This window comes from Tauraco erythrolophus (genome assembly GCF_009769465.1).
Source record: "Tauraco erythrolophus isolate bTauEry1 chromosome 30 unlocalized genomic scaffold, bTauEry1.pri scaffold_44_arrow_ctg1, whole genome shotgun sequence".
Lineage (NCBI taxonomy): Eukaryota > Metazoa > Chordata > Aves > Musophagiformes > Musophagidae > Tauraco > Tauraco erythrolophus.
This window is the reverse complement of record NW_028238561.1, coordinates 699,185-714,477: the sequence shown is the minus strand read 5'-3', so window position 1 is coordinate 714,477 and position 15,293 is coordinate 699,185. Positions and strand designations below refer to the sequence as shown.

At 41.3% G+C, this 15,293-nt stretch overlaps 3 protein-coding genes across 3 annotated transcripts; all 3 read left to right on the top strand.

Moving 5' to 3' along the window:
• Positions 1 to 980: 980 nt before the first annotated feature.
• LOC104378185 (feather beta keratin) lies at positions 981 to 1,654 on the top strand. Its single transcript, XM_009985123.2, has 2 exons — positions 981 to 1,010; positions 1,334 to 1,654. The coding sequence occupies exon 2, from the start codon at positions 1,358 to 1,360 to the stop codon at positions 1,652 to 1,654; it is 297 nt and encodes a 98-aa protein (XP_009983425.1). The 5' UTR covers positions 981 to 1,010; positions 1,334 to 1,357.
• A 6,531-nt stretch (positions 1,655 to 8,185) lies between these two features.
• Positions 8,186 to 8,536, top strand: LOC104378184 (feather keratin 4). Its single transcript, XM_009985122.2, has one exon. It carries the CDS (start codon positions 8,186 to 8,188, stop codon positions 8,534 to 8,536), a length of 351 nt encoding a protein of 116 aa, XP_009983424.2.
• Positions 8,537 to 13,159: 4,623 nt separating this feature from the next.
• Positions 13,160 to 13,510, top strand: LOC104378186 (feather keratin 4). The gene has a single exon (XM_009985124.2). The coding sequence runs from the start codon at positions 13,160 to 13,162 to the stop codon at positions 13,508 to 13,510; it is 351 nt and encodes a 116-aa protein (XP_009983426.2).
• Positions 13,511 to 15,293: the final 1,783 nt, after the last annotated feature.

Here is a 15,293-nt window from a genome sequence, read left to right as displayed (position 1 = left end):
ACTACCTTCTTTCAATACCCTTGTTGTATCCTGGCAATGCTTTGGCCCTTCTGCTCTGGTAAAGTTGGAGACACCTCTTGTGCAACACTTCTCACACTGTCCTTGCAAAGATTCGTGGTCCCTGCTTGCTGCTGAACAGACTTGGGTGTCTTGTGGAAATCCTGCCAAGTCTATGGTCATGCCTGGTGTCCCAGCAATGTGGATGGCCAAAGCAGAAATTGTGGCAAAGCAACAGGTAGGAAGAAGGATGTGTATGGAATGGCCATCATGTGCCTTGGTCACACGAGTGTCTCCAACTTTGACAGAGGTGTCCAGCAAAGAGTGTTGGGAAGGGAATACCTCTCGTTATTAACCACTGGCAGTCTGCTGCTTAAGGCAGGTGGGGATGAAGAACAGAAGGAAGAGGGAAAAAGAGACAGGTCCACTTCTGCAGAGAGCAAAGCTGAAACTCAGAGAGAGAGTCTAGAGCCCCAAGGCATAGCAGCCCCATCTGGAAAGGTGATGTCTAATCCAGTGTGAGTGAGCACAGAGTGAGGGAGAACGACTGATGGTGCCCACCCTTTTGTGTGCATGTCCAGGCAGAAGCCTCGGGGTCCTGAGGAGACCTGCCCCATTCATGAGCAAACACTTGAAAGTGAAGCCCTGGAGATCAAGAGGCTGTCATCACCTGCTGAGATGGGATGCTCCTCATCACTGGCTGCATCATCTGTGTGTGCTGACGTGTCATTTCCCCTGGAAACATTTTGGCCTCTAATGCTGTCACTTGAAAGGAGCCTGCGTGGCTGAATGGGCATGTCATGAAGAAGGAAATGAAAAGGCAGCGTTGCAGGGAACATAAGCCGTGTCTCCATTTCCTTAATTGTGATGCTTTGCATGCAAGATGAGCTTGTTGGTAAATACATTCCATGTGCAAAGGTGCCTCTGGGCCTGGGGTGGTGTGGTCCAGTATAAAAGGCCGTGCAACTGCAGGTTCCCTCATCCACTTCTCTTGCCTTCTCCTCCGTGGTGAACCAGGTGAGCTGCAACCACCTTTGTCTCACTCTTCTCTTCCTCTTGTTCTCCTCTTTGGCTTTTGGCCTTGATTGAGTCTTTACGTGGTTTTAGATTTTTCTGAGAGCCTTGCTCCTGTTCCAACCATCTCTTCTCCTTGTCATATTATGGATATCTGGAAGGTCTCTCTTGTGTTTGCAGACAAGCCCTTGGGTCTGAAGCTCTGTAATCTCTCTTCCTCCCTACACAGCCTGTCCACTTTCCCCAGACTGCCTTTTCTCTTGCCGAGCAGGCTGTCAGGCTGCACCTCACTTGCTCTCTGTGCTTTCCCTGCTCTCTCTCCCAGGTGCCCCCTCATCCCACCGCCATGTCCTGCTACGATCTGTGCCGTCCCTGTGGGCCAACCCCACTTGCCAACAGCTGCAACGAGCCCTGTGTCAGGCAGTGCCAGGACTCCCGCGTGGTGATCCAGCCCTCTCCCGTGGTGGTGACCCTGCCCGGACCCATCCTCAGCTCCTTCCCCCAGAACACTGCTGTGGGATCCAGCACCTCTGCTGCTGTTGGCAGCATCCTGAGTGAGGAGGGAGTGCCCATCAACTCCGGGGGCTTCAGCCTCTCTGGCCTTGGTGGCCGCTACTTGGGCAGAAGGTGCCTGCCCTGCTAAAGCCGGGCTGGGCATCCAGTGAGTGCATCGACCAGGAAGCCCAAAGCCAGGTGCCGGACTGACAACGGAGCTACTGGCCAGAGTGTCCAGAGGGGCTGAGCATCCTTGTGCCATCCTGCAAAGGAAGGTGCTGTCTCGACACATGGCCAACATCTGTCTTGTTCTTGAAATTCCTGCTCTTGATGTCTTTCTTTTCATCTATGACTTTGAATTTCATGTTGACTGTGTGTAATGCTGTACTTTGTAATAATCAGTGGAGGGGTTTTATTCAAGAATTAAGGAAAAGTTGAGTTTTACTTGCTGCCTTTCCGTTCAATTGTTTAAATATCTTCTTTCCCTGATATCAATATATTTATATTCCTCTTGTTTTGCAGGCTACTGCTTGACTTTACATCATTAAACTGATGTTGCATCTGAATTTGAGTTTCATTGTGTTTTTATTCTCCTTTTTATCACCTCTTGGGGAGGAATGTTTCAGTATAGAGACAATCTATGCAGAGTGCCTTCTCAGTAGAAAATGCGAATTGAATTGTCACCACAATCAACCTCATAAAAAATAATTTCATTTTTGTTTACAGTCTTGTGAAACGTTGATGAGGTTTACATATCTATTTGCCTTGCTAATTTTTTTCCAAAACTGTTTCCACAACTGTGCGTAAAAGAGCAATTTTAGTATTTCAGATTTGGCTCTTTATGCTCTTATCACTTATTTGGTGTATTTGAAACTCAGGGTTTGAAAGTGCCTAGTAGGTTTTCCAGGAGCAGTATTTGGGTTTCTTTTTTGGTTAAATCGAATATTTCCAGACTCTGAAGCTTTAACTATGACATACCTTGAGTGATCTTGAGTCAAGGCTTCAAAGGTGAAGTGTGTGTTCAAATCTCATCAGAGTAATAAGACTCTTTATATGATTGTATCGTTACTACATTTTTACGATGGGCTTTTCCCTCTCTTTCAAGTCTTGAATGAAATCAAATAAATCTTACTCCTTAGCTAATCCACACGAGAACTCTCATAATACACAGGAAAAATTACATGAGTTAAGAACTAGAAAAATGACTGTAGTATTTCATAGAATCATAGAACGATTTGGTTTGGAAGGGACCTCAAAGATCATCCAGTTGCAACCCCCCTGCCATGGCCAGGGACACTCTCCACTACACCAGGTTGCTTCAAGCCTCATCCAGCCTGGCCTTGAACACTTCCAGGGATGGGGCAGCCACAGCTTCCCTGGGAAACCTGCTCCAGTGCCTCACCACCCTCAGAGGGAAGAATTTCTTTCTTACATCTCATCTAAATCTCCCCTCTTGCAGTTTAAATCCTTTTCCCTTAAGAACAGTTTGGGTTTAATCCTGTTACATGCTCTCTAAGAATTTTCTCAAAGATGTTAAAACTCAGCACGTTGTGTGTAACTAAGAAACATTAAAGAACAATAAAGAATGCCCTTGTCTGTAGGTATGTAAGCTTTGAGAAATTTATCCAAGTTTTTGATTGTATTGACTCCTTTGCTCTCCAGTTGGAGATACATGGGGTCTGACAGGACACAGCACAGGAAAACAGAAGAATGAGAGTTTTGCAATTTCTGATGACTCTATACCTTGTTCAGGGTTTTCTCTTTTAGAGCCCAGTAAAATCTATTTAAAAGTAAAAGTATCATAGTACTGAGTCAGAAATAGTGGAGGAACCGAAAGGAAGATCTTTGGCATTCAGATTCAGTCCTGGAACCATTCCAAATGTCCATACAGTGGAGGGAAAAGAGGTAGATTTCTTTTTTCCAAATGTTTTACACTGATGTTCTAAGCTTTATTTACTTAAGAATTACTTACTTGCGAAGTAACCAAATTAGAGGGGTGGGTGGAAATAGTTGAGTGGTAAGATGGGATATGTCCCCTTTAAGGCTGTGGGTTGAGGCAGTAAAAGTAAAGTATGAAAGATGGTAAATCAATTGGTACTAGACTGAGTGGAGTCTCTGCTTAAAAATTGGTTTCCATGAGTGTATTTTTTTAAACAAATAATGGAAGGCACTGGAATGCATACGCAAGCATATGATGCCCTGTTGACAGAACTAGTATGACCGTAGTAATTAGTTATTCACTCAGATCTGTGAGGAATCACTGATTGCACTCTGATGTACATCAAAGAATGGCTTCATTCTTGGTGGCAGGAAGGCGTCTTTCTGTGATGCAAATGGGTATGTAGCATAAAAAGTACAGAAATGAATTTCAGGAGAATGAAATGTCTGGTTAAGTGACCTGTGTCCAACAACAGCATGTCCTGAAAGGTACATTCGTGGTGTTCTTTGTGAATGAAAAGTCCTGAAGAGCTACTCTCTGTCACAAGCCTCTGAGTTGATGCTTTGCTGATTAAAAGAAAAAAGAAAGCGGTGTCCTGGAACTAACCATCTTCAGACAACACAGCATCATGGGGTGTTTGTGCAGGATGTTGGTGCCTTTATTAAATTAGAGATACAGTTCCTGAAGAATGTGAACATCACTTTGAAAGCCATGTCCCCTTTGTATGTTAAGATTGGAGAAATGGGTACAATGTGCATATGGATGTTTACAAAATTTATGAGATGAGGCATCCTTTTTTGCATGAATTAGTTCCCACATATAGTTTTGCAGGTGGAACCTTTTCTTGATAATGAAATTGTTTTGTTTTGTTTTGTTTTTCCAGTCTAGGTTCACACTGGCATTGCATGAGAAGCATACTCTACTCATTAAAAATTCTTTCATCTTCACAATTTATGGGTACTTTTAATTTCTGGTACTTTTATACCGACTCTGTTAGTGTCAATATGAAATTACTCCAAGTCCAGTCTAATAAAGACCTTTTTTTTTTTTTGGCTCCTGAGCAATTGGTTGGCTTGTGGGTGTCTCAGGAGTGTGATCTAAGATCACATTCAAGACATTTACTAAAGCTCTTTGTGTGCAATTCCCTGTCTGACCCACTTAAGAACAATTGCCAGTTAACTTGTTCACCATCTTTTAAAAAAATATCTGAGGACATCTCTAAGGAGAGCTTCAAGCCTCCTTGATGAGTTCTTTGAGCCAGTAAGACTAACCTGGAGTTGAGCCATGGTCAGGAGGTGGGTCAGGAGTCTTTTTGAAAACACTGCAGTGATCTCTAATTTAGTTTTTAAAATACGAGCTAGTTACCAAATAGACACTCTTGTATTAATAGAAGGAAGAAGAACAGCAGTGTTGAAAACTTCTGTGAATATTGTTACAAGTTTTACAGGAAAATTAATTCTCCAGGTTTCCATTAAGCACTTGATGCCACAGAAGATTTCTTATTTTAGAAATGTACATGTTAACATGTTTATGGGTTGGTAGCACTGTTTAGTTCCGGAAAGGAAATATTCAAGAGTGTAAGAGGGTCGCTTGAGATAACATTATTGAAATATGAAATGCAGTTTAAAAATTTGTAAAAGGTTGATTTTATTTTTTCTTTTAAGACTTGTTCAGGGTTGGTTTTCACAGAGTTTGTTAAAATACAAACTTCTTGACCTTGTGAGGACATACACCTATGTGTGGGCTTATAGACAACGAAGAATGAGCTTGGTTCAGAGGTTTTAAAGACATTCCATTGGGCAGATGATGAGAGTGTTAAAACCTCATCATACATCCTGAACAATTTGTTAACTTAATTCTGTGAATATGCACATCATTAATGAAAACTTTGAAGGAATGTGAAGCCTTTCTTCTGTAGGAACCTAAGACCAAAATCTTTTATTTCCCAGGTATCTGTCAACCCTCATGCACAATAGTCAATACTTTTTCACCAAGAAGAGGTTTGAACCCTGCAGTGTGTACAGGAGACATTGCAAAGTAAAGTTAAAAGCCATTAAATTTTTATATATATATTCCATTAGGCAATGATCTTCCATCTGTCGGGAGCATAATCACTGTTGTACTGCTGTTTGTAGCAGGGGAAAAAATGCAATGGCAAGCAGATCCTTATGTGTTGTTTTTTTTTTCCCCACAGTTAAGCTTGTGCAAGATAATACCTCAAAATAGTTTAAAATTCATATGTGTCCTCAAGATGACTTGTGAAGTGCTATTCTGATTTGTGGTCTGAGATGGTACAGAAGGGAGTATTGGGTTTCCTTCGTAAAAGAACTGACAAATCAGGTTGGAATATCCCTGTGTGATAGCAGCTGTGCCTCAAACTGTGTTACTGAAGTGTAATAGAGTGATACTACCCAAATCTGATATGATATAATAGAATAGTATTTTACTCTGAATTTCATACAGGGCTCTGATTATTTCTCATTGGATTCAGTGGGATTTCAGGTGTGCATATAGTTGTACTTTTCTGCAGTGCGTTCGCAAAAGACAAAAGTTCAGTCTAGACTGTTCTTGTGCTTGGCTGGAGTCAGAGCTTTGTAACCATCGGTGGAGACCGGAATTTATGATGGATTTACACTCATATTCTTAATAAAAGAACACTTTTGAATGATGAATTATGTATTGTATAAATTCTTCTTAATATTTGTCCTTATGACTAAAATGAAACATACACTGGAGCGTAACTTTTGTTGTGACTGAAAGGACACACTGGAATAAATTTGGTCCATAATACCAGAAGATGAGAGAAACCTGTATGACAGAATATGTATGTCAGAAGATAAGGAAGTGAAAACAAAGTAATAAACAGTAAGGAAAAGACATTTAATCAGTTGGAAGCATTTTGCATTCAGGACATACTCGTTGGTAAATAATTTCATGCACAAACGATGTCTGTGGTCCTCAGGCCATCCAAGATACGGTATAAAAGCGAACTCAACTCAAGATCCTTCCTACCACTTCTCTTACCTTTTCCCTCTTTCGTCAACAAGGTTAGTTCAAATCTACTTCTCTTTTTCTATTTGCTGATTTTTTGCCTTTATAACAATTTGATTGCTGTTCTTTTTTTCTCCGCAGTATTCTGCTAGCTGCTGGATTGGTTGGGGGGAAGACTTTTTCTCTTTAAAAAGTTGTGGGTTTTTTTTTTTTCTGTTAGAATTGCAGGTGTTTCTGGAGTCTCGACTCAGACATACAGATCCTTGACATGGTGATAAAAAGTTATTCCAATATGGGCTTTCAGACATACTAAGTGACTTAACAAATCTCAATAATAATGTTAATGATAATAACAATAATAATAATAGATTAACAAACTGAATGGGTAGAATACCTGTGCAAGGGCGTTGGAACCAGGTGATCTTTAAAGGTCCCTTCCAACTCAAACCATTCTGTGATTCTATGATTACAGAGATCTTTGTGCTCAGTCATCTTTCAAGTAGCAATGTGCGTTTTGTATCTCTAAGGGTCTTATCCATCATCTGTAGTGCCTGAAATTTCAACCGGGTTGATATTAAAACAACAGTGTTTGTAAGTGGGACGTATTTATCTTCAGAAACGTCATCCAGAAAAATCCTTTTCTTTGCTGCTTATTCTGTAGGAGGCTTCTTCGGTGTTTCCATTTTTGTTATGATGGATCTACTGGGCACAGTGGGAAACAAGAGGGTAAAATGAACCAGATACTAAAAGAAACAGCTGGGGAACAAGGGAACTTGGAAGGTTTAAAAATCAATTACATTGGACCACAAGCTTTTTAGCTCTAAACACCTCTTTCTAAATGAAGATAAAATGAAGCTGCATACTGAGATTAGAAGGAATAGTTGTACTGAGTTCAGCAAGGACATTGGCTCTAATCACATATCCTCCACCTTCTCCTGTTATAGTAATCAACATGGGCTTCAACATGATGGACATCATCAAAAAGTTCTACTTATTGTCTTATAGTTCCCAAGTTTAGAAATTATGTTATAGGGTGCAATGACATCTCCCATAAGTTTAGAGAAATGGTTTCAGGGAGTGTGAGGACCAAGGGAAAGAATGGCAAAAACAGGGCATAGGAAACAGCAAGCTGTGTGTTTATTGGTGTGTTGGAACCAGACACAGGGAGAACACAGGGAGCTCCTGACTTTCTCATAGATGGCAAGTCTGTGGATAAGTTGTCTGGGAATGATTTCCAAACACCTTAGCTTCAAGTATGCGTAACTATATTGAAATTTGTACCTCTTTGTAGGCAAAGTTGGAACCTGGGAAATAATTCTTTTTTTCATTTTCCATGTGTCGATTGAACTCTATCCATAAGTACATTTGTAGCTAGGTATTACTCGTAATTACTGCTTCTACAATGTTCTGAATACCTGGGGCTGGATCTCAGTAATGTCTTTCCAGATGTACAGCCAATCAAAATATTAAATTAAAGTAATGATACAGGTATGGGTCCTTTTGCTCTGCTGCCAGCTTCTCCACTGTATCACCAATAACTGAGAGATGATTATTTCAGCCTCTGCCTTCTTGTAGCGTATTTAAGAATTCGGTTTCCTTCTCAATTCACTTCCCACTCAACTCTTAAAAGGATCCCTGGAAAGGATCTGTTGTCCTGATACCCGAGCAGAGTAAATGTAAGTGCAATATGACTCCTACATCACATTCACTTCTGGTCCTGTATTTCAGACTTACCTTCATCCCATAGACATGTCCTGCTACGAGCGGTGTCCTTCTACCTCCTGTGGGCCAACCCCACTGGCCAACAGCTGCAACGAGCCCTGTGTCAGGCAGTGCCAGGACTCGACAGTGGTGATCCAGCCCTCTCCCGTGGTGGTGACCCTGCCCGGACCCATCCTCAGCTCCTTCCCACAGAACACCACTGTGGGATCCTCAGCATCTGCAGCCATTGGGAGCGTTCTCAGTGCCGAGGGAGTGCCTATCTCCTCTGGCAGCTCCTTGGGATTTGGGAGCTTTGGCTATCCAGGCCTGGGCAGTGGGTACAGCAGGCCCTACCGTCGCTACAACACCTACCGCAGCGGCTTCTATGGGCCGTGCTAAGGCGTGAGGAGCAATCAGGAAGGAATGACCAGGAACGCTGAAGCATGATCCTATGCAGGACTGAGCTCATGGCCATGGCTTCCAGATGCTGTGTTAGATACTCACAACTCCACCTGAAGTTAATGGAGCTGTGGGGATTAGCTATTCCCTAAAATGAGGCCCCTACTCTTGCTATACTGCTTTATATTTCTAATCAAGTATGTAGTTCTGCTGCACATCACTGTGTTTGGTACTACCTGGTGTAAAACTTATAATTTAGACAGTAGGTGGGACTTGGTTGTCAAAGAGCAATGCTACACTAGAAGAAGAGCTCTGTCTGTGGAATACATCGCCATGAGATGTGTCGTTCTTCCCATGTTGAAACCTGTTGCTTCACAGTATTTTAATCCACTCTTTCGTGTTATTAAAGTTCTGCTTTTATCGTATCCAGTCTTCTGGTTTTTTTTTCTTTCCTTCCTACCTTCTTTTGAAACTTCTTCTGGGTGGAATTCATCACTGTGTAGATCACCACTACCAGACAGAGACATGATATGAATACTGGGACCACTAATCAGAGGAGAAGAATGTATGTTTAGAGCTCAAGATCAAGAGAACATTTAATTTTGCAGCTGAAATGCATATTGATTCCACACTGACTCATCATAATACTTGGCTTTCTGCATCTCTGCCAAGAAATTATTCTCAAGTGTTTTGTGATCTAACAGAATAGCAGGGTATCCAATCCAGCATATAATGACATTTGTTTTAAGGAATTCAGTTGTGATTCACACTCTCAATAACTCTGACCTGGAGCTGCAGGGTGCAAAGAAAGATTTACATTCTTTTACCATCGAATCACTGCTTGACTGCTTGGATTTGTGAAGTAAACCACGAACGGCAGCAGAAGTCTCAAAGGAGGTGTACACACAGCTTTTTGTGACAGAGAGCAAAACTAACGAATCCATTTACTTGCTATTTACTGCAGCAGTACAGTGTATTTTAAGGTTCCTCATAAAAGTCTGGCTGTTTTCACTGTCCTGTCTGCAGGCTTACAGAATATATAAATATAGGACACCTGTAGGCATTAAAACTTTTAATCCTTGCAAGTAAATTTTTCTTGTTCAAAGTAAGGACCTGAAATTTCAACCAGAATTGCAACGGCCACCGAAGCTGCTAAAACAATAGATTTTGGGAAAAACTTGAAGAGATTCTCATGTTGGGAAGGTTTGAGGCATTCAGGTAATTCCAGTTATACAAACTCTGTCGCAGCTGGTTAAATAGTCCCCAATAGTTATATTGTTCCCAGCAGTTAAACTGCTTATGGTTTATGTACCAGTCTAGTCTCATCCTGGCATGGGATGAAAAACCTTCCTCAAAGCTTCTTTCATCTCAAAGACCTGTGGATCATTTGAATGCCTTGTGCTATTACACTCAAGCCTCTGAAGTCAACATAAAGATGATACAAATTTCAATTCACGTAAGTAATTTGTCAGCTCTTTGGCAATTTGGTAGTTCACCAGCCTGTCTTGGGTGCACTCTGTCGTTACACAAAGGGTTTTAATTGAGTGTGTGGTGTGAAACTCCATTACTGATCCATAAGTGAGAGCTGTTACGTCCTGGTTCACCAGCCTTAACAATCCCAAAAAGCAAGATCCGAAGGCTCTCAACCTTTTGGGTGAACTCTAGGTGCTAATTAGACTAAACTGGCAGAATATCAATGAATACATTTCCAGACTGTTAATGAGTCTGTTTCTAAAATATTATGTACCCTCCAAGAAAAATTATTCATGTCCCTAGAGTGAAGAATGAGGAAAAGTTAGCATTCCTTAGCTCTCTCGTTTTACAGACAAAAGTGAAATTAATTTTCCACGTGACTGCTTTCACCTACTATAAGGAAATGACTTTTTTAAAATATATGAAAAGATGACAGGTTATATGTTGGATAGGAGAGATTTTGAGGAAAGGGAAGAAAAAGACTTCTTTTATAGAAAAGGAAAGGAGAGTTTTCTTGCAGAGAATCATTAAAATATGTAGAGTTATAGGATTTTACAGAAGATGAAGGTTTGGCTTTATTTTTTTTAAATTAATTATGAAGATTTTTAATAAAATAATTAAAGTTTCTGAAGGTGTTTCCCTTGAATTAGTTTTTTGAAGTCCTTTGAGTGATCTTGACTCACATACTTTGAAATTAGGTTATTAGCCAGGTGATGCAAGTGCTGAGATCTTGTCATGTACTTTGAGCATTAGGTAGCATGAAACTTTGCATATTTGAGCCATTAGTGAAAAGCTGTTCTGAACTTTGAAGTCCTTTGTTCTTCTGAAGACCAAGATGCTCTTCATTTAGAGTTAATTCATGGTGGTGTTAAGAGGAGAGACCTGATCCCTGATTTCTGCGTGCTTTCCATCTGTGTATTTCCAGCAGGTTGGAGTACTGCCAGGACAGACCACTGCAGGCTGCAGAGGTGAAAGGAATCAGGTAACGATTAACGTGGTGGAGAACTGCTGGCTGTAACTTCTATCTACGACATAGTTTGGCTCTGGCAGAGCAATGCCTCTAAGAACCAATACTTGAAAGCCATCTTTGACATGCACATTCATACTTAATTCGATGTGACAATTGCTGTGCATCCCCATGGCTTACTGGGATTTCAGGTAGGGGTAATGGTGATTTCTCAGATGAGAGACTGCGCAGAAATCATATCGAGAATTAGAGGCCGTTAATAAATGTCGCAAAGTATTAAGATCAAATAATCAAGCTCTTTCATTAAAATTGTAATTGTCTGGCTTTGGTATGGAAAATGAAGTTAAAAGTTATGATTGAGTAAAGAAGTGCAGACTTGTACATGTTTGTGTTAGCTGTATTTGTACGAACTGGGAAAACTGGGGATTAACCCAAGCAGTTTTAGAACGTGTTTTATTGTCTCTGGTCAGCGATTCTCACCGGTCTTAATTTTCTTTCACCTTTGCAATACTTGTGGAAATTTGGTGCTCTTCTCAGCTGCGTGTTTGTGTGGGATTGAAATAGTGCAGAAGTGCAAAATTTGGCAATACCTATTATAGATCTTGTCTTGTGGTAAAGCTGATTCCTTGAAATGGAAATGCTGTGAATCGAGACCAGGTCCCCACCTCAGAGCTAAATGGTCATTCACCTAAAGGAGTGAAGTCTTGAATAGGGACTATGCGTCATGTACTCTCCCTGGAGCAGTGTCTTGGTGTCTAAAATGACACATAAACTGTACCTTGGCCTCAGGAGGCAACGTAATTACTGCTGTAATTCAAACGAGTCACCACAGTCTTCCAAGCAATTAAGTGGCTGCACACTGGTGAAGATGAAAGCTTTGTCTATACTGGAATATGAATGTAATAAGGGGAGGGGAAAAAATAGAGTGATACTAAATGAGATTTTGAAAGAAGGAAAAAAAAAAAAAAGAGGTTGACCAATTTGGTGGATTTTGCATGCAAAAGTATGGATCATTAAATAATTTCATGCATAATATATGTCTCTGGTCTGCAGGCAGTTTGGAACACGGTATAAAAGCCTATACAACACAGGATTTTTCCATCCACTTCCCTTGCCTTACTCGTCCAGGTGAACAGGTAAGTCTGAATTTATCCAGTGTCTTTTTAAATGCTAAACTGTTACTTTGATGACTGATTTTTTTTGTTGTTATTGTTATTCTTAGTTCTTTATAAATATTGCTACCTTTTTTGCTTTTGGGAAGGAAAATAAGAAAGGCTCACTTCTATCAAAAAGAGAGGCTTTGTTTGTGAAGCAGGGTGTAATGAGACAGGACTTAGAGGATGCTGACAGTATTGTCTCCCCAAACAAGCAGCTTGACGTTCTCTTTTAGAGTCCGATGCTAAGGGAGAAGTTAGCCTGGTTGGAAAGACAGTTTTATTTTCAGAAACTGAGACTAGCAAAAATAAAATAAAATAAAACAATTGTGCTGAATTCCAGAATCTATCCCCAAGACCTGATTTCCACAGGCAGAAGAGGAGGGATCCCATCAGACTCAAATACAATGAATTCAAATCAAGGCAGAAGCCTCTGGTTGGGAAGATAATCCTTCTTCACCCTCCATGTTTGCCTGTTCTGGTCATACAACGTTTGGGAGCTAAGGAGACTTCTCAGATGCTTTTCTATAGTTCTGCAAATGCTGCTGGCTAGGCTATTAGCAATTAAGTTGTAGCATTAAGGCACTAAACCCAGATCTGTGTCAATGTTCAGTTCAGGGCCACTTTCCATGTGTGATGGGAGCTCCAACTGCTTTTTTCCACCTCCTGGTACAGTCAGAATTGCACCTTCTCCACAGAGACGGTGTAAAGGGAAACTGCTAAAGAGTGGGAAATGCCTTTGCTGGAAAGGATTAGGGACAACTTTACCATGAGCAGCACCACAGTTCAGAGGGCAGCTGCAGAGCAGAGACATCCTTCAGCAGCCTCATAAAAATAAGAGAAATCTCTATGTTATTTTCAGACTGTCTACTGTGGATTTTGATGTAATAAGTGATTACCTCTCTAACCACCTTCTCTAGGTACTTTCACACACGTTACCCTCCTACCAGACTTTTATAAACTTAATACACCTTTTATATCACATTTACTTTCTTGCCTGTCTTTCAGACTTCCCTCTGTCCTACAGACATGTCTTCCTATGACCTGTGTTCTCCCAGCCCCTGTGGGCCAACCCCACTGGCCAACAGCTGCAACGAGCCCTGTGTCAGGCAGTGCCAGAACTCGACGTACGTGATCCAGCCCCCTGCTGTGGTGGTCACCCTGCCCGGACCCATCCTCAGCTCCTTCCCCCAGAACACCGCTGTAGGATCCAGCACCTCTGCTGCTGTTGGCAGCATCCTGAGAGAGGAGGGAGTGCCCATTTCCTCTGGCAACTTGTCAGGCTTTGGGAGCTTTGGCTATCCAGGCCTGGCCAGTGGGTACAGCAGGCCCTACCGTCGCTACAACACCAACCGCAGCGGCTTTGGTGAGCCGTGCTAAAGCGTGAGGAGCAACTGGGAAGGAATGACCAGGAATGCTGAAAAACGACCTGACGCAAGACTGAGCTCATGGCCATGGTTTTCAGATGCAATGTTAGACACCCACAACCTGAAGTTAATGGAGCTGTGGGAGCTTGGCATCTCCTAAAATCAGGCCTTTGCTTGTCTTATTCTTTGAATACTTTATATTTCTGATGAAACGCATTTTTTTTTTTCTATTGCTGTAGATGGGACTTTATTGTCTCAGTTCACAGCAGCACTGAGAAAAGAAATCCAGGATGAAAAGGCATATTAGCTGTTGTCCTACTGAATCCTGGAAATACATCCTTAACACTTTGTACTTTTTATTCTGCTTTTTGCTCTCATTAAAGTTATGCTGCATCACAATCCAAGTCTCCTGCTGTTTGAAAAATTTTTTGCAGCTCACTTTTTGGTAAAATTTCTTACTGTTCCTCTGGTTTATTATTTGAAAGCTGCTTTCTCATGCTGAGCAGAAAGAAGGATTTGGCTGATGACCTCTATGCCAAGAAATCACCTTAAAGCCAGGAAACTTCGGGAACATTGTATACATAAGGTACTTTGTAACAAAGAAGCAGCTGATTGTGTTTTTGAAACAATTTAGATATATTGTAGCAAAGCAGATACTACATGCAGGGTGGATATTTTGTGTACAAGTACTACACATTTGCTACATTTCCTTCCTCAACTCTGGCTTTCCTTAAAGGGGTAAGACGATGCACTTAAAATTGCTTGTTATCAGATTCATCTTGTTCATCAAAAAGCGTTTCTCATGGCCGTGGTTTGACTAAAGTGGACTCCAAAGAGAAAAGATCATAGAGAGTTTGAGGGGAACGCTCTAAGAGGAGACTTGCTCCCCCTGCAAATTATATTGAGTATTTTTTTTGTAATTAATGCCAACCTATTTAAGGCTCCTTAAACGTAGACTTGTAACTCATGTTGGCAACTGAGCTCCTGGTGCCTCTGCGAGGATCTTCATGGGCCGGTGCTGAAATCGTTGGGTTTGGCAGAGGTGCTTGTGTATGCCCAGTGGTTGCAGACGTCCGTGGAGTTAAATGACAGGCTGAATTTTCACCCCATGCAAAAGTCTATAATTCCAAAGTTTGAGTATGAAAACCCTTCTCTTTGTACTGGGATGGAAAGGTTTTAAATGAATGTATGTTAGTCCTGGGTCTCCAGCTCCAAACAAGTTGACTGTGATCTTTTCCTTCCTAAACAACTAATGGGTGGAAATGTAGAATCAGGGACCTGGCACATAGTTGTGGCAAAATGCAGATGTGTGGTATCTCACATAACCCCTGGCAGAAAGAAACAATGCCTTGTGAAAAGGGTTGGTACCAATGATTATAGGCAATCCCTTGCTCTCAGGTGACGGATTACTCGTCAGTCTTGGTGGCACCAAGGCATCATTCTGTAATGAAGGTGGATTTGACATGGAGGGCCATGGGTAGAAAAATACTAATTGCACTCTTACGATTTCAAATAGAATTAAAAACCTGCATTTGAAAAATTATTCAAACATATTTGAGAAATAACTGAAGCCCATCCATTTTGGATGTGTATTTTGCAAACGTTCTGGTGAGTAAATAATTTCTTCCCTCCAACGTAAATTAATTTTTGTTGTTGTTTTCTTCTACCATTCCCTGCTGGTTTCCAGCATAACGACCACACTACACCTGTCTCTTTGCAGAAATACTCCGCAGATCTGTACGCAGCAGTTAGTTACACTATTTTTTTGACAAAAAGGGAAATTGTAACATAATCTC

Excerpts from the sequence above, each read along its gene's own strand:
- LOC104378185 (XM_009985123.2), top strand. The coding sequence starts at position 1,358 with ATGTCCTGCTACGATCTGTGCCGTCCCTGTGGGCCAACCCCACTTGCC.
- LOC104378184 (XM_009985122.2), top strand. The coding sequence starts at position 8,186 with ATGTCCTGCTACGAGCGGTGTCCTTCTACCTCCTGTGGGCCAACCCCA.
- LOC104378186 (XM_009985124.2), top strand. The coding sequence starts at position 13,160 with ATGTCTTCCTATGACCTGTGTTCTCCCAGCCCCTGTGGGCCAACCCCA.